This window comes from Bubalus kerabau, chromosome 20, assembly GCF_029407905.1.
Source record: "Bubalus kerabau isolate K-KA32 ecotype Philippines breed swamp buffalo chromosome 20, PCC_UOA_SB_1v2, whole genome shotgun sequence".
NCBI lineage: Eukaryota > Metazoa > Chordata > Mammalia > Artiodactyla > Bovidae > Bubalus > Bubalus kerabau.
In genome coordinates, this window is record NC_073643.1 from 60,174,070 (window position 1) to 60,191,424 (window position 17,355).

Genomic DNA, 17,355 nt, shown 5'->3' on the forward strand with positions numbered 1-17,355 from the left:
TCCCACTTTGCAGATGAGTATACTGAGGCAGAGAGGGAAAAGCACCCGGCTAGCCACGGGTGGGGGCTGGACTCAAGGTCTGGCCAGTGAGGGGCAGGCACTCATGGCTTAACCGCTGCCCCCCTGCAGCCTGGCTGACAGTCCCGGGAAGACACCACTCCCGACGTGGCACCAAGCCTCCCCGCGGTGGCCCTGGGCTCAGGGCAGGGCGTCCCCAGCCGGGGCTGGCTGGGCTAAATGAAACCGATGCGAGGCCGGGGCGGCATTGTGTCTCCTTCAGATCTGCCCAGGAGTCCTGCGAAGCTGGGGGGCCCTGCCAGTGCCCCCGCCTGTGTTTACGCCCTGGGTGGCAGGCTGGGCATGTCCCTTCCTGCCTCCGCCCCCTCCAGCCTCAGGCGTGGTGCCCTGGGCGGGCAGTGCTGCCTGAGAACGCGCACCAGCCCCAAGCCGAGACTGGGGCTCTGGACTCTCTCGAGAGGACCTCCCAGGACTCGCGGGCATCCAGCCGGGCCTGGCGCTGGGGTCTTGGGGATGACGGGGGGACGCGATCATGCACCAGCTTCGTGGGGTCAGGCTCTGAGCTGGCTCCAGCGTCACCCCAGACACCCTGGCCAGCCTCGCAAGTTCAGGACACGAGCCACCAGGAGGGCTGAGGACGGAGGCTCGGAGAGGCCCCAGAGGGCTCCCTACGTGTTGGGCGTGGGGCCCAGGGGTCTGCCCACTCCCCAGCATGGGGTGCGGTAGGGGCGAGGGGTTCTCCAGGTCAGATCTTCAGGACGCTCTGGAGCCGCCTGCTGCAGACATTCCCACCACCGCCGGGCATCATGCTGGCCCACGTGGGCTCCTTTTTGCAGGACCTTTTCCAAGCTTGCCAGGCCCCTGGGTTCTCCCCGAGCACGTGTCTGACCCCAGACCTCCCAGCCTGGCCCCATTCTTGCCCACCCGGTCGGCCAGGGCTTGGCACGTTCCCCTTGGGGTTTCATTACTTGGGGGATCACTTGCAAAGAGCACAGAGCGCACATCCTAAGAACAGAGCCTGAACCCCTCACGGGAACCAGCCCGGGCTCTCCTCCTGCCCTGCAGCAGTCACCATCGAGGTCCCCAACGGTCCCGAACATCCCCCGGGTGTTCGGTCCTGGGCCCACGCTCCGGGTGAGTACTGCGTCCTTGCAGGCCCATCTCACAGAGGAGGAAAGAGTTGCGGATTCCAGAGCCAAGGCCTTGGTGGGAATCCTGCTCCTCCAGCTCCCAGGGTACACTCTGAGCAAGTAACCCCACCTCCCCGCCAATTGCACGCCTCAGCATCTACAGCTGTAAACAGAGACGACGCCCTTGCCAGCCTTCACCCGCCTCACACCTAGCGCAGGGCACACCTGGACCCCAACCACCACCCTGATGTCTTCATCACTTGTCCTTGCCCCGGCACTGACCCTCGAGCGACCACCCACTCCCCACCCAGGCTGTGCCCCTAATGCTGGGGGTGCCCTGGCCGCTCTGCCAGGCTAAGGACAAGGTCCGACTCCCCACCTGCCCCAACCCTTCTGCCCCTGCTCAGCCCATCCCAACATGTGCTCCCTGCCTGGCACCTTCCCATCCCCACCCTCCCCCGCCCCTGAAACCCCTCTGTCTGGAGAGCACCCTCTCTTCACCCCTGCTAAATCAGAGGCAGCTGTGAACATGCTGTGGGATCTGGCAGAGCTGCAGTCAAGCCTGGGGCAAACTCACTGATCCTCAGTTGCCTCATCTGTAAAATGGGCACAGTGACCTTCCTTCTCCAGGGGACTCTGAAGACAGAATGAAACACTAGCATTCACCAGCCCGCTGCCCCAGGCCCCTTGCTGTGTGAACTTTCAGCCTTTATTTCCTGGGATCCTTAGGAGGGACGGACTCCTCCTCTGAGGAACACACGCCAGCCAGCTCGCATCGGGAAGGGCCTTTATGGTTCTCTGGAACAGAGGCTCCACGACACAAGCCCATCGCCGCCTGCCCCCTGGGGTCGCAGGCCCGTGTTGGAGGAGAAGGGGTGTTAGGTGCAGAGACCGGGGGGTGGGGCGGCGGGGCAGGGCGTCCAAGGTTTGTGACACTTGGTCATCTTGGGACCCTCCCCACCCCCACAGCAGAGGGGGTGTGAAGGAGAAGGCAGGAGAATTCAGGGCACCTCCAGGTGGTGAGGAGCAGAGTCCCCAGTGGGGTTGATCAGGGACGACCCACCTTCCCTCCCCCAACTCTCATCTCCAAGAACACACCAGGCGTGGGGCACTGGATGCCTCGCCCAGCCCCGGCTTCGCGGTGGGTCCTGAGCATCCCCTTCAGAGCAGAGCCAGTGACAAGGTCAGGGCCCACCTGGGACGCCAGGTGCAGGGCAGGCCTGGCATTTTCGGGAGGCCAGTGGAGGCTGTAGCCCTACCTGGGCCCCGCCGCAGCCCCCAGCCCTACGTGCTGCGAGCCAGGACGGAGACCCTCCGCTCGCCCCCCAACCCCAGCCTGGCCTCACCAGCACCACAGTCCCCAACTGGGCCTCGGGGCCTGCGGGACTCCGCTTGGCCACCTGCCCCTCCGTGGTCTCCTGGGTTGGGCCTTGGTTTCCTCCGCCCCTCTGGCCTCCAGAGCTCAGGCCTGTCTTGTCCCTGAGCCCAGAGCTCACCCCCTGCTCCCCCACCCCGAGCCTGCCCTTCCCTCTGGACAAGCAAGATGTTGCTGGAACAGGCTCCCCTCTCCACCCAGCCAAGAGCGGGGAGGGGCTCAGGGACAGCGGGCCCAGCCCTTCCTTTACTGACGGAGAAGCCAGACAGGAAAACCCACCTGCACCTGCACGCCCTTCCCGGCGACCCCACATCAGGACCAGGGCTCCTGCCTGCTGCCTGGGGATCCCTGTCCTAGAGACCTGGCTCAGCCCCCTCCTGGACGCCCCACCCCTGGCGGGAGGGGGAGAGGGCATGCAAGAGGCAGGAGGGAGGTCCCACAAGCCTCCTCCGTCTGAAACGGCTGTGCTGTGCTGAAGACTGGAGCACCCCACCCTGAGGGGCGCCCCCTGCCCCAGAGCCTCACCTGCCTCCTCCCTCCTGGGAGAACCATCACCTCTGCAGGGTCTGGTCAGGCCATGCCCCCGTGGGTCCTGCCGGGATTCAGGCCCTGCCCTCTGCCCCGTCTGCAGAGGAGCCCGGAGCCCCCGACACCCGGGGCGGGGGGAGAGTGGAGCTGTGCAAGGCGCCCCCTGGCCCCTCGGCTGGAGGAGGAGACGCACTGGGAGGCTGGTGGGTGGGCGGACAGGCGGCAGGCGGGGAGCCTCCGAGAGGGCGGCATGGTCAGGGAACCTCCAGGGGCAGCAGAGGTGTGTCTGAGTTCTGTGCCGAGACGCTGGCGGACTCAGGCCCGATGAGCCCCAGGCTGTACAGGTTAAGGATGGAGTCGGCGATGATGCGGGCCGTGCGCTTCTGGTAGCCGCCTGAGGTCACCATAAGGATGGGCAGCTGGCGGCCACGGACTATCCGGAACACCAGCTCATCCCGCTTCACGACACCCTGGGTGGGTGGGGGGGAGACGGGGAAGATGGGCTCAGGCAGGCCCGGGCCCTCAGGGTGGCGGAGGTCCTGCTGTGAGTCTAACCCCGCTCTGAGCTGCTGCTGCCGCCCAGCCCCTCTGGCCTCAGGAGGAACGCCCGTGCTACCCACATTCCAGTCGCTGCTGAGTCCCCAGAGCAGAGCCCGTCCCCGCTCCCTCCCCCACCCCAGGACGCACCTGTGGACTGATGGCCAGCCCGCCAAGGCGGTCCCCCTCGAGGATGTCCGTGCCGGCGTTGTACACCACGATGTCGGGGCGGTGCTCCTGCAGGGCTTTTTCCAGGTTCCTCTCCACCTTCTGCAGGTACTCGTCGTCCTCCGTGCCCCACTCCAGCTCCACCTTCCGCCTGATGGCCTCTGGCGGGGCAGACAGCGATGCCCCAGCGTGCAGGCGGGAAACAGGGCTGGGGGCCCTATCTGCTTTCCCGTCTGACTCTAGCGCTGCTCAGCCGCTCATCCACCCAAACTAAGCTAACAGAGCACAAAGACCACGGATGGAGCACTGCCCTGGGGCTCAGGGACCCACGCCGGGCCCCTGAGCTCGCTGCCCCTGTAAGCACTCGCCGGAGACAGGGACACCCCATGCGCCCTCGGGTCTGAAGCCAGTCCCCTCGAGATGAGATTCAGTTCAGAAACGGGTCCCTGGGGCCACAGAGTGGCTGTGTCACCCGCAGCAGACCCGCAGGCGCTTCCTGCATAAACGTCCCCTCCCCACAAGGTGGGCAGGTCCCCCTGTCTTCAAAGCTTCATCGAAGAGTCTCTGCCTTTGGATCGATGAGTTTAACGCACTTGCATTAACAACTGTCAAGTCTGAACTGATTTCTGCCATCTTATCTCGTATTTTCTGCTTCTACATTTTTCTGTTTCTTTCTTGTCCTTCCCTGTTTTTGACCGGACAGCTGCATACCTAGGAGAAAATCCTACTCTATTCTCCAGGTGGTCACCCCAGTAGAGGGATTCACGGTGTGTTTACTGGGGTGGGGGGGTGGTTACGTGGTCTTCGGTGGGTTTCAGACCTCTTTGGGTCTCAGTTTCCTTGTCTGTGAAGTGGGGACGGCCTCCCCCTCCCTGGGATGCTGAGGATCAAGAAGTGAAGTGACATCTGCAGGGCCTGGCACGTGGGAGAAGCCCAGCAGACAGAGCCCAGTTCAGGCGGGCACGCTGGGGTGGGGCAGGCACTCACGCTTGGCAAAGCGGTCCCCGGGGTAGATGTGGCGGTTGTACACGTCCATGATGTACACGCGCTTGTCGCCCATGAAGTCGCGCTCATGCCCGTTGCCCTAGCGGCGGGGGGGGACACAGAAGCTGCTCACGGCAGGCCAGTGCCCGGGCCAGGCCAGGACTCCCAGCACTCCCCAGAGAATGCCCCCTGTACCTGGGTGGAGGGGTGGCAGAAGCCCAGCCCGGGGCTTGGGGGTGTTCCTCGGGGCAGGGAACCCTACCGCATGGGGCCATGTGTCAGAGGCTGCCTGGGGAGGGGAGGACCCCAGCCTCGCCGGGCACTCACCTGATGGGCATCGAGGTCCACGATGGTGGCTTTGGAGATGCCCTCCACTCGGTCAAACAGGAACTGCCCAGGGCAAGAAAGGGGAGAGGTGAGGACCCCCCGGGCCAGAAGGCGCAGCCCCCCAGGGGCCCCAGTCAGCGACAGGGTGGGCTGGGAGCGCCTCCGTGCTTGTGGGAGACCCCAGGCCACCAGGAGGTCCATGTGGCTCAGAGGAGCCTGTGTGTGTCTGCAGCGGGGTCCCCCTCCCGGCTGCACCCGGAGCTCCGTCTGGCCATCTCCGCCTTCTTACAGGGTCCCGGCCCTAAAGCCACCTCCTTGGGAAGCCCTTCCTTCCCCCGCCCTCCCCTCCCACCAGGTTTCCTGGCATCTCACTCTCCAAACGGCCAAGGTCTGCTGCCCCCTCCTCCCAATCCGTTCCCATGCCGTGTGCGGACGGGAGCCGTGAGGACCACGCGGACTCCCAGCCTGAGCCCGGACGCAGGTGCTGGGGGAGCGCTGGCTTCTGACAGCCGCGGAGGCCACGGCCAGCGCTTCCCCTTCAGGCTGTGCCCTCACCCCCTCCAGCCCCATTCCCTGAGGGTGAAGGGGTGAGCCCCGCAGATGCCAGTCGCTGTCAACACCATCAAGATCTTGATCCCTGTCTCCTCCCCACTCTCCTGAGCAAAGCCCTGTCTCCTGTTAATAATCTAGCAGCGTCCTGTAAGCTGCTCTCCGGTCCCCGGCCCCTGGAGAAGCTGGTCACCTCTGGACCGTCACGGGCAGCACAGACGACCAGCTGTCACGTCTACGTCTGAGTCTCAGCCCAGCTTAGGGACCCGGGTGAGCTCTCTACCGTTCGGGACCTCAATTCCCTTCACAACACGGGGTGAGAACACCAGACTGGGGTTCCAGGGAGGCTCCTGGAGGCGATCACCCTCCCCGCCGCCCGTCACGTGCGCTCGGACGCACCTTGATGGCAAGTGTGATGTCCGCGTAGGCGCAGAAGCCCCCGCCCCGGTCGCTGGAGCAGTGGTGGAAGCCGCCGCCTGCGAGGACAGTCGTGGAGTGGGCAGGGCCGGGCAAGGGCACGCCCCAGGAGCCCCCCACCCCTGTCCTCCCAGGGACAGCTCTGGGCCTCCAGGCTGGCCAGGCAAACAGACCCCCCCGGGGCAGGTCACTGCCCCCGGGGCCCTGGGTTGGGGGGCAGCTCTGCCATCATGGCATCCGAGCTGCCTCCACCAGGCTCCGGGCCCGGCCCCGGGGCACTCACCTACGTTGATGGCCCAGCCGCGGTCCACTGCCAGCTTCCCCGCCTTTGAAAACAAGCACAGGCTGAGGCAGGCAGGGGCCGAGCCCTTCACTCGCTCCTGCGCTGACTCACCGCCCCTGTGAACACTGTAGCCAGCTCCAAGCGGGGGATGAGCTGTGAGGTGGGGTACAGGGGGCACCACCCGCCCTCATCCGGCAAATCCCCGACTGGCTGGCTTATGAGACGGGCAGTGTGTAATATGTGCGTGCTCAGCCACGTCCGACTCTGTGACCTTGTGGACTGTAGCCCGCCAGGCTCCTCTGTCCACAGGATTTCCAGGCAAGAATGCTGGAGTGGGCTGCCATTCCCTCCTCCAGGGAATCTTCCCAACCCAGGGATCGAACCCACATCTCCTGTGGCTCCTGCGTTGGCAGGCGGATTCTGTACCACTGAGCCACCTGCAAAGTGTAAACCCCTGTGTCACTGTGTGAGGGAACTGGAGGAAACCAAAGTTCCGTTCTCAGGCTTGCATGTGAGCTGACAAGGATTCTGACGTGGCTTCCGAAGGGAAAACAGACAAAATTTTGCTCATGGAAATACTGTTGTTCTAGTCCTGAAGTCATGTAGGAACTCATCATTCTGGGGTGAGCAGGACTATTCTAATAAACTTTAAAAGTGCACAAATTTGCAAAGCTAAGAAGAAAACTATAAGGGGTCAGCCGGTGTTGATCCAGGTCTGGTTAGATCACTGTACATTTCAATCATTTCCACTTCTTTTCCTCACTGACTGTGGCTAATTTTCATTGGAAGGACTGATGCTGAAGCGGAAACTCTGATACTTTGGCCACCTGATGTGAAGAGCTGACTCATTGGAAAAGACCCTGATGCTGGCAAAGACTGAAGGTGGGAGGAGAAGGGGACGGCAGAGCATGAGATGGTTGGATGGCATCACTGACTTGATGGACATGAGTCTGGGTGAACCCCGGGAGGTGGTGATGCACAGGGAGGCCTGGCGTGCTGCGATTCATGGGGTCACAAAGTCAGACACGACTAAGCGACTGAACTGAGCTGACACGCGACATGAAACCCAGTTTTGCCTCGACTGTTGGTGACTGCCACACCCCGATGCGGGTGAGGGCCACCATCCACCGCTGAGGTCACGGGTTTGCTTTCATCTGAAATGTGAGACGCTCAGAGGCACAGTTTTAGGACACACCCCGGTGGGGGGGCGGCTGGTTAAGGACACCTCTTACACACCAGTAAATACTCTAACAGGGGGTCTTGGGGGAAAAGCAGTGATTTCTATGGGAGAAGCTTTGGAAGAAAGAGTTCCTGTTGCCGCCTTGAAGAACATTTGCAATTTTTCTCAACTACTCAGAGGGACGAGGCCTTCTGGAGGCAAAACCCCAGGTGGGCAAAGGCCCAGGGAGCGAAGGAGCCGGGGCTGGGGGTTCCCGCCCAGCCGCTGCCCCCTACTCCCCACCTACCATTATGGTTCCTCCCGTCTGGGTCCGCAGGGGCCTGAGCACCTTCCTCTGTACCAGGAAGTTGGGCAGGAAGATGACCGGGGGGATCTCTGTGATGGTCGCAACGGCGAAGGACCACTGCGGGAAGAGACACGGGCTGTTTGGTCTCCCTCTGCCCAATGGGCCCAGAGGCAGCAGATTCCCTCTGGACCAGGTTCAGGGCGCCTGGGGGGCTGCAGGCAAGCGCAGCTCCTTGGGTGAGAAATGAGGGCCCTCCCACCGTGGCTGAACTTCAGGCTCAGCACAGAGATGCTCACAACAGGGTGTTCTTAAAGTGAAGTCAGGGCAAGGGCCTCGTGGGCCAAGGCCCTCGGCTGCCCTCTTGTGTCTAGAAGGAGAACTGCAGGGGACGACGGGTCACCACCCAGCCTACCCAGAACTGGCCTGGTTCGCACCCTGGGGGTGCTCAGCCCATCCCAACATGTGCTGCCTGCCTGGCACCTTCCCATCCCCACCCTCCCCCGCCCCTGAAACCCCTCTGTCTGGAGAGCACCCTCTCTTCACCCCTGCTAAATCAGAGGCAGCTGTGAACATGCTGTGGGATCTGGCAGAGCTGCAGTCAAGCCTGGGGCAAACTCACTGATCCTCAGTTGCCTCATCTGTAAAATGGGCACAGTGACCTTCCTTCTCCAGGGGACTCTGAAGACAGAATGAAACACTAGCATTCACCAGCCCGCTGCCCCAGGCCCCTTGCTGTGTGAACTTTCAGCCTTTATTTCCTGGGATCCTTAGGAATCTATAGATTCATAATCACTACTGAAATCCCAATAGCGTTTTTTGGTTTTTGTTTTTTGCAGAAGTGGAGAAGCTGTCCTATAACCCTGGGGGTCCCATTTCCGGGGAACCTCGGAGGCTCAACCCCGGGTACTCTGTGCATGGGGGTCTGTGTCTCTGCTCTCACAGATTCAGAGCACCGTGGGGGCAGCAACAAGGCCCAGGTTGTGCCCAGACTCCCTGGGGCTCCGGCCACAGTTTCCAGGACATCCTTGGCCTCCAGAGCCCACACCTAATCTGAGCCCAGGGAAGTCCTGTTGTTCCAACTTCACAACAAACCCCGGGTCCTTCCAGGTGTACCCCCAGCCATGGCTGCTTCCAGCCTTGTCTGAGCGCCCAGGCTCTCCCACCAGGATCACGGCAACCACCCGCTTCCTCTTGGGCTCCTGATTTCATCCTGATAGCCGGGTCTCATCTATTCCCATCACAGCTGCCAACCAAGCTTTGGAAACCTAGGTCAGATCACGTTCCCCTGCTTGAAACAGTCCTGGGCTCCCACCGCCCTCAGAGCAAAGTCGCGGTGACCACAGGCCCTCGGTGCTCCTGACCCTCGTCTGACCCCGCCTCCTACCGTCTCCCTTCCATTCCCTCCAATCCAGTGCTGTCACTGCTGCCGGGGCACTCCTGCGTCAGGGCCCGTGCCCCTGCTCGTCCTCCTGCTCGCTCAGAATGCCCTCCCCCAGATGCCTGCCCAGCCCACTCCCTCACTCTCCCTTTCAGGAGGCTGAGCCCCCTCCCACTCCAGGCCTGAGTCTCTACAACCGTCTCCCTCTGAAACGCCACGCGTATCGCCTGCTCATCATTCTCTGGTCTCAGCTCACAGCCCGCCTCCTCGAGGCCCTCCCGGATCACTCAGCCTGCACGAGCCCGCCTCTGCCCAGCAACCCTCTTTCTTCTCCCTCTGTCGCTCTGAAACGCCTTTGTACCGTGACTTCTTTTCAGTCTTCTACCAGGAAATGTGGATCCATGGCAGCAGGGAACATTGCTTATTGTTTTGTTTTTGCACCCAATACACAGTCAGAATTCCATACAGAGGTGTTGCATGACTGAACTTCTTTGCCTCAGTAGGTCATATGGAAATCATCATGTTTCTCCTTTTGCTCTGGCCACCAGGGAGCTCCAGATATGTAGCTCGGCCATGGCCTCTTGGTTACGTTGGCATATCTGAATTCTCCTCCTGCCTCTAACGTCAGTTTTCTACTTGAGACTCTACCTGTGAATACTTGTTCGTATTATCACATAGCACCTAGAAAGCTGCCTTCAGGGTACTGGGGGGCCCGAGGCCAGGCATGCGGTCAGCCCCCCATGGTTCCCTAAAAGGACCTTCAAAGATAGAGCCCAGCCCCCGCCCAGCTTTCTCCGGGCGCTGGCTGCAGCCCGGCCCCCCTCCATCCAGGCCTCGCCCTGGCCCCACCCTCACCCTCTGGACTCTGGCAGGCATGTCCTCCTGGCCCTGCCCCTGGGCTGTGGACTGTGACCACGCAGGTCCTGGCCCCGGGAAACCAGGGCAGCCAAGTGCTGGGCTTCCTGCCAGGACCTCACACCCCTCGCTCTCCCGGGAGCCAGGTTTCATCCTCTTCCTGGTAATCTTTCAGGAGCGCGCGCTGCCATGGCTCCATCTAGAATTCTCACAGCTCGGGCCCGCGCGCGGGAGGACGAGGGGCAGCAGGCGTGACCAGGAGCCCAGGACACCCTGCTGGGTGGCCTGACTGGGGTCCCCCCAGGGCCTGCGGGACCGCCTGGGTGACCTTGATCAGGTGTGGCCTCTTTGCAGGCTTGTCCACCTAGGGAGGCGGGGCCTGGTGACCTCAGGTGTCCACTCTGGCTCTAAGATGAGTCCTGCTGGGAGCCCAGCAGTACATGTCAGGGTTCCACGCTCCTGGGAGCAGAGAACCTGGGGCATCCTCAACCCACCGTGTTCTGATGCCACCCCCAGGCCAGCCTGCCTCCCGCCCCCACAAAGGGGCCCAACAATGCCTCCGCCCTCAGAAGCACACCGATGGGAGCCGTGCGGCTCTTCTAGAAAGAGGTCGTCACAGGCAGCCTGCAGGTGAATTTACAAACCTTCTGATGAGTCGCTACATTAAGAAATCAGGTGCCGTCACCCACTGGTCTGCATTCCTGGCTTCTCTTTGAAAGCCAGGCCCACGGAGGAGCTGGGCGGCAGCCACCGCCTGGGAGGGGCCGGAGCTCGGGTTCGCCCCGATACCACCCACCACCCGCCTGACCACTTGTGTACGTTTCCAGCTGGGCCCTGGGGCACAAAGACTAGCTTTCAGCGCAACAGTTTCCAACAAGTCTCTAGCAGTAGAAGCCCTTGAAACAGAATCTTCAACTTCAGCCCAATATAAACATAGGCCAAGGTGGAACAGACGCGGCTGGAGGGAGACAAGGAGCTGGGGTCCGCCACCCATCACCCCAGCAGGGGTCTTGGAGGCCTGTCCACAAAGCCCAGATGGAAAGTCACTGAGGCAGAAGCCCTGAACCCCAGCGAAGTTTCAGTCCCTATCAAGGGTGTCCATGCTTTCATACTTCCAGGGGTGGGGGCTCACGAACCCCAGGAGCAGCCACGCACATCCCTGGTCCCTGCCCTTCTAGGGCCCCTGGCTCCCGATGGGGACCGTAGACTCACACGCTCCCCCTGCGCAGGGACAGGAATGGAGCCCCTCGAGCCTGCGGCACCCCCTCCCGGCTGGCCGCCCCCAGGCCCCGCACCTTCAGCTCGTTGAGATAGCGCCTCGTGTGCACCACCAGCAGGTCTTCGTCCGAGGCCTCCCGCGCCTCCACCAGCATGCTGTCTGACAGCAGCTTCTCTTCTGAAACCACAAAGTGGGCACCATGCACCCCTGCTGGCCTCCAGCCCCAGCCCCTCCCGCGGGCTCAGACGTGGCCCCTGGCAGCCCCGTCCCAGGAGAAGGTGGCCCCTGCTGGCTTGTGGGTGGTCTCAGAACGGGCCACCTCTCAGGCCAGTGTGGAGAGAGTCGCCAGGCCCTCGGGCCAGGGGGCAAAGGACGTTGTGCCCAGCGATCCTCCGGTGTCCCAGGGCACTGAGAGCCAGGGGGTGAGCTCAGGCGTGGCTGGGCAACTTGCAGAGGCAGGTGGCACAGGGGTCATTAATGCTGCGTCTCAAGGTGAGAAAAACTCTCCTGACTGAGTCTCCTCCACCTTGGGGTGACGTCATGGGGGGTGTTGTGTGTGGGGGCCTCTCTTTTAACACTTGCCTGATCCTTGCTCCTCTCCCTTTTTTTAACCCCCTCACCAGCAGCAATCGTTCCACAGTCTGTCCCAACAGTAAGCTGCCTGAGCTGGAATACACTGCTACTTTCATTGCATGTATTTTTTTTACCGTGACCTTCTATTTATGGCAGATGAAACTGGCTTTTTCCATTGAGATGACATAATGTTCCCTTTTAAAACAGGCTTATTTAAAAGTTTTTAAAAATGAAGGCTAGGTCAATAAAAACTCTGATGTAAATAACAGAACAGGCGGTATGAGTTGATGGCATGGTCCCAGGAGTGGTTTGCCGATGACTGATGTTTGGGAAACACCACGCTATGCCATCACCCCTCACACACACCTGACAAAATTCCCTCCTTTTTGCAACAGAAGATGTTACACAGAGGGGAGGAAGTGCTCTGTCTAGGGCACTGTGAGAACGGATCCATGACGCTCTGGTTCTAGGGAAACTGAAGGACAAGGTCAGAATCTATGGGACCTGTACTAATATGTCACTCTCAGAAACCACCCCTGGTAGAAACCCGCTTGCTCTTTAGTCACTAAGTCATGTCCGACTCTGCTACCCCGTGGACTGTAGCCCGCCAGGCTCCTCCGTCCACGGGGCTTCCCAGGCAAGAATACTGGAGTGGGTTGCTATTTTCCCCTCCGGGGATCTTCCCAGATCAGGGGTTTAATCCGCATCTCCGGCACTGGCAGGCAGATTCTTTACTACGGAGCCACCTGGAAGACCCTAGACACCCCCTGGTTCCCTACATCTCCCACAAAGAGCTCCATGGAGAGCTCAGAACATTTCATGGCTCCCTACTGCCTTCCCCCAAAGGACCAGCTCTGTTCCTGGCAGTACCCAAGGCCCTTCACCACATGGCCCTGCCTCCTATCTACATCCTCATCACAGAAGGAAGCGAACTCAGGAAGATGGTCAGCTCAGAGGGATGGGGACAAAGCACCCTTAGGTTGCACTGCAGGGTGATATGCGAGCCCAAGAAGGGGCTTGGGCTCCTCTCCTGCAGAGAGCCTCAGGCCCGCTGCAAGGACAGAGGGAAGGACCTCATTCAGGGAGGCGTGAGGGAACTCCCGGGAGGTCCATGGTTACAGCTGTGAGCTTCCACCCCCAGGAGAGAACAGTCAGGGGCAGGCAGGTTGGCTCCGCCCCCCCACCCCCAGAGCTCTTCCCAGGCCTGCACACTTGTCCTCTTTTCTACATAATCTTTTTCTTTGAATAAGCACTCTGGTCGCTACTGCAGGTGGAAAATCAGTATCACCTGCCAGAAACAGAAGGCAAGCAAAGCTAAAAACAAACAAAAACAAAAAAAAAATACAAAGACAACAGTGTCATTAACCTCCACTGAGACTATTTTCTGCAAGGTGCAGGGCCGGAGGCTCGCTCTAGATTTGTTAAAGAGGGAGATGGGCTTAGGTGTTAAAGGCGGGCTAGCCCCAAAATGAAACATCCCCCAGGACGTGATCAAAGGCATTGTGTGATGCAGAGATATTCAATGCTTCATCCAATGCCAGGTAACACTTCATGTAATACTTCGTACTTCCCTTAGTTAAAGAACCCCCAATATTGGAAATTGGAATATCTTTTTTTTTCCCATCAGTCTACTGTGATGCTTGAATTTTCAACCCTGGATTACAAACCACAGTTGAAACAGCACACTCCCCACAGCACTACCCTACTCAGGGGACGAGCCATAAACGGGATGAGGCTAGAGCTCTGAGGTTCAGACCTTTCTGGGCCCAGTTTCCTAGATTTTTCATCAGTGGGGTTGGAGCAAAGGTGGTCCAGCTCCAGGATTCTCGGACTTTGTGGGGTATGGACAGTGCATCCCTCCAGATGTCAGCTTCCCTGGCTCCACGGCAACCAGCTCCCCTGCTACTGGGTCTCTGGGGGCAGAGACAGGGCTTGGGTCCCCAGGGAACGGGAGCCAGTGAAGGTGTGCTGTGGGGCCAGGTTGAGCTCAGAGGGCTGTGTTGGCGAGATCCTCGCGACAGCACGGGTGCAAGGCAGTCAGGGTAGAGGCTGGAGCGGGAGCATCTGAAGCTTGCGTGAGGGAAAGGCAGCAGGGGGTGGTGGTGGCAGGTGGGCTGCAGGGAGCGGATGCAGGTCCCGGGTGGGGGGGGGCTTCCATACCTTTCAGGAAGCTGATCACTTTGCCCCATTTTCCTGCGTCAAAGGGGTGCAGCTTCTCCAGGCCCAGGAAGGTTATGTTGTAGCGCGGCGAGTACACGATGGGCCAACGCGAGTCCGGCACATGCTGGTACAGCTGGGTTGGGTGTGGCCTTTGTGGGCATGGGGACAGACACGCACAGACAGGAACAGCCTCAGTGTGGGAGCAGCTGTACCTTCGCGCCAGCAGGCTCAGACCGAGCACACAGCCCTGACCCAGTACCACTAGCTCCCTTGGCGGCAGAAAAAGGGCCACAGCAACACGAAAACAGTGGCTCCCTCCTGACCTCCCTGAACCATTGGGCCCAATCCTGGCAGCAGCCCGGGGTGGGTGTAGAGGCTCCACCATCATCCCACCAGAGGCTCAGAGAGAGGACCAGGGGCACCCCAAGGTCACCCGGTCTCTGGAGCAGCCCATGTGCACCAGGTGTGTCCGGCTGCAAGCCTCAGCACTTCAGCTCCACATGACAATTACAACCAACAGCTGTGTGGCCTTAGGCCTGGCTTTCCTTGGCTGCAAAACGTGCGGTTGTCTGTCGGGAGGACTGAGATAACACACTCAACCAAGCACAGAATGCGTCCTATCCCTGACAAGCGAGGGGGACAGCTCCCAGAAACAGCAGCTCGGGCTCACGCAGGCTGCGGCCCAACCCGGAGCCAGGGAGGGGGTCACCTCGGCACAACCCGGAGCCAGGGATGGGGTCACCTCGGGCCCTCCGCGCCAGCTGACCCCCATCACACCTCCGCAGCCGCCGCACAGGGCACAGAGAGCCGGCTTGCCACCGCAGGGGCCTCCGCTCTGCTGGGGGACCCCGAGGAAAGACGCCAAGCCGCGCATGTCGCGGGCCCCCGCCCGGCCAGCGCCCCGTGCGTCGCAGATGAGTGGCACTGGGCTGGCCACAGCACGCGGGGCGCTGACCCGGGCCAAGCGGCCCGAGCGCCCGCCATACCTGGGCCCGCACCTGGCGGGCGAGCCCGGCCGCCCGCTCACTGGTGCGCCCGCCCGCGGGGACCCCTGGGAACCCCCGCGGCCTGGCCGGCGCCCCAGCCCGCGCCCCCGCCCCCGCCGCACTCACATCCCGGGGCCGGGCCCTCCCTGCGCTGCCACCGCTCCGCGACCGGGCGGGGCGGGGCGCGGGCCCGCCCAGGACACGCCCCCGGCCTCGGCCGCCTCCGCTGGGGGCGGAGCTCGAGAGGCTCGGCCCGGCCCCGCCCCGACTCGGTCCTGCGTCACAGAGGGTCGGAGTCCCGCGCCGAGCTCTCCGGCGGCGCGGACGGAGGCCACGCCCCCAGCACTCTTCAAGCTCCAAGTCCCGCCTTCCGCAGGCAAACATCCAGTGAGATCTCGCCTTGCTTGAAAGCCGCGCCCCTTAGGGGGAGGGCCGCTCGTCGCAGAACTGAAACAGGAGCAATCGTCCCGCCCTGGGGGCGGGGCCACATTATGCCCCCGCCCCGGCCTCCCGCCCAATCTTCTTGGTCCCAAGGCCCGGAGATCCTGGGAGCTAGGGACGCCAGGCTTCCGGGCGGACTCGGAGGCGGAGTCGCTGTGTGACCCCGACCCCAGCTGGGCGAGCGTGTGCGCTCTAGGGTCTCTGTTTTGCACTAGCGAGATGAGGTCGGGGGCCGGCTGTTCTGGCCTTGACATTTCCAACCTAATACGATGCATGACCTCGCTGCCTCGAGGTCCCCTGCTCCCACTGCCCAGCCGCGTCCGGCAGATCTGACTTGAGACAAGCGCTCCGCACACAGTCCTTTAGCCTCTCCGAGCCTCCGTGTCCTTATCGGTAGAACCAGACTGGGGATCCGGTCTTCGGGGTACAGTTGTTTATCTGCACATTCACCCCTCCTCCACCTCGGGAAGCCAAGATTAGCCGGGTAACAGCTGAGTGTCTTGGGGCTGCGCCCTGGGAGGAGGCCCCAACAATAGAGCCCCAGAGGATAGAGACAATGGGCTTCTCTGTCGGCCCAGCCGCCCCGCCCGGCACACAGAAGCAGCTGACCCCAGGGCTGCCAGGCACAGGACAGCTGGGATCCCTGCTGGCTGTGTGAGAGCGTAGGTGTGACGGGCCTGTCGGTTGGGGGTCCCTATGAAGGGGAAGGGCACGGTCTTTTGAACGGTGTGCTCCACGTTCCTATCACCTGATCGTGTGGCAGCGCTGGACTCGCAGAGCTCCCCTAGTGGCTCAGAACGTGAACAGACTGCCTCCAACTCAGGAGACCTGGGTTTGATCCCTGGGTGGAGAAGATTCCCTGGAGAAGGGAAAGGCTACCCACTCCAGTATTCTTGCCTGGAGAATCCTATGGACAGAGTCCAAGGGGTTGCGAAGAGTCAGACATGACTGAGTGACTAACCCTTTTCACTTTCAATGGACTCTCACAACCTAATACTACCGGGGGGCTCCATCATCACCCCAAGTTTATCATGAGGTCACTGAGGTTCAGGTCTGGATTAAGTCCAGACCCAGCCAGCAGCCTGCCAGCGCTGTGGCCTTGGGCAACTGGTCCTTCATTTCTTTGTCTCAAGGTGAAGCGATGCCTGCCCTTCCACCCCATGGAGAGATGGAGAGAATCCAAACAGATAATCATGCTGATTATTATTAAAATAGCACGGAGCATGTGTTAGGCTCAATTCTAAAAGCTTTAAGCTCAGTTGATCCTAGGAACAAACCTAGAATTTGATCCATACAGCAAACCTAGGAGTCAAACTATGGTTATCCCTGTTTTACAGATGAGGAAACTGGGGGTACAGAATAAAGTATTTTGCCCAAAGGCTGGGAATGTGGACAGATAACCTATAGCCACAAAAAGAAACAGTCAATATTTAATAATAACATGGGGAAAAAGTGCACACCCTAGTCCTGTGTCTTTGGGAGAGGTGGGCTTCATCTCAGGGAGCTTGCTCTGTGGTTTGGGAAGTCATGTGGCTGAGCCTCTTGGTGAGAGAACAAAGATCTTGGGCAGACTGAATTGGGACCTGAGGCCAAAAGAGTGGGCAAGAGGGTTTTCAAGTTGTGTGGTGCCTCTTCACCCCGGTGCCTCTGCCCCAGAGGCGGACGTTGCTGGAATACAGGTGTTGAGAGAAGCGAGGCGGGAGGGAGGGCGGAGACGCAGACATGGACATGTCACATGTGACTTCTAACATGCAGGAAACACAGATCTGTAAGCCCATAAACACCTATGGGAGCACATTCACAGGTTCCCGGGCTCCAGACCTCCTCCAGGTGACTATTAAGTGCCAGGAGCAGGAGCTCCGCCCATGGCAAAGGTCATGAGGAAGGAGGCTCGGCATACTCAAAGGCGGATCAAGCCTCAGAAGTCCCCCTGGAAATTCTCGAGCATCTACCCCCAAAAC

The 17,355-nt window shown here is 60.9% G+C and overlaps 1 protein-coding gene across 1 annotated transcript; it reads right to left on the reverse strand.

Annotated features, from left to right (window-relative positions):
- Positions 1–1,906: 1,906 nt before the first annotated feature.
- HDAC11 (histone deacetylase 11) lies at positions 1,907–15,638 on the reverse strand. Its single transcript, XM_055558135.1, has 10 exons — positions 15,080–15,638; positions 13,968–14,116; positions 11,311–11,411; positions 7,783–7,899; positions 6,317–6,359; positions 6,016–6,092; positions 5,068–5,130; positions 4,744–4,840; positions 3,739–3,917; positions 1,907–3,521 (listed from the first exon to the last, which is right to left on the reverse strand). Coding segments are annotated over exons 1-10 (1,044 nt in total). The 5' UTR covers positions 15,082–15,638; the 3' UTR covers positions 1,907–3,305.
- Positions 15,639–17,355: the final 1,717 nt, after the last annotated feature.

Excerpts from the sequence above, each read along its gene's own strand:
- HDAC11 (XM_055558135.1), bottom strand. Across the intron at positions 7,900-11,310 it reads GCTATCTCAACGAGCTGAAG|TGGTCCTTCGCCGTTGCGAC; the intron begins GTGCGGGGCCTG and ends CTCTTCCCGCAG. Across the intron at positions 6,360-7,782 it reads AGACGGGAGGAACCATAATG|GCGGGGAAGCTGGCAGTGGA; the intron begins GTAGGTGGGGAG and ends TTGTTTTCAAAG.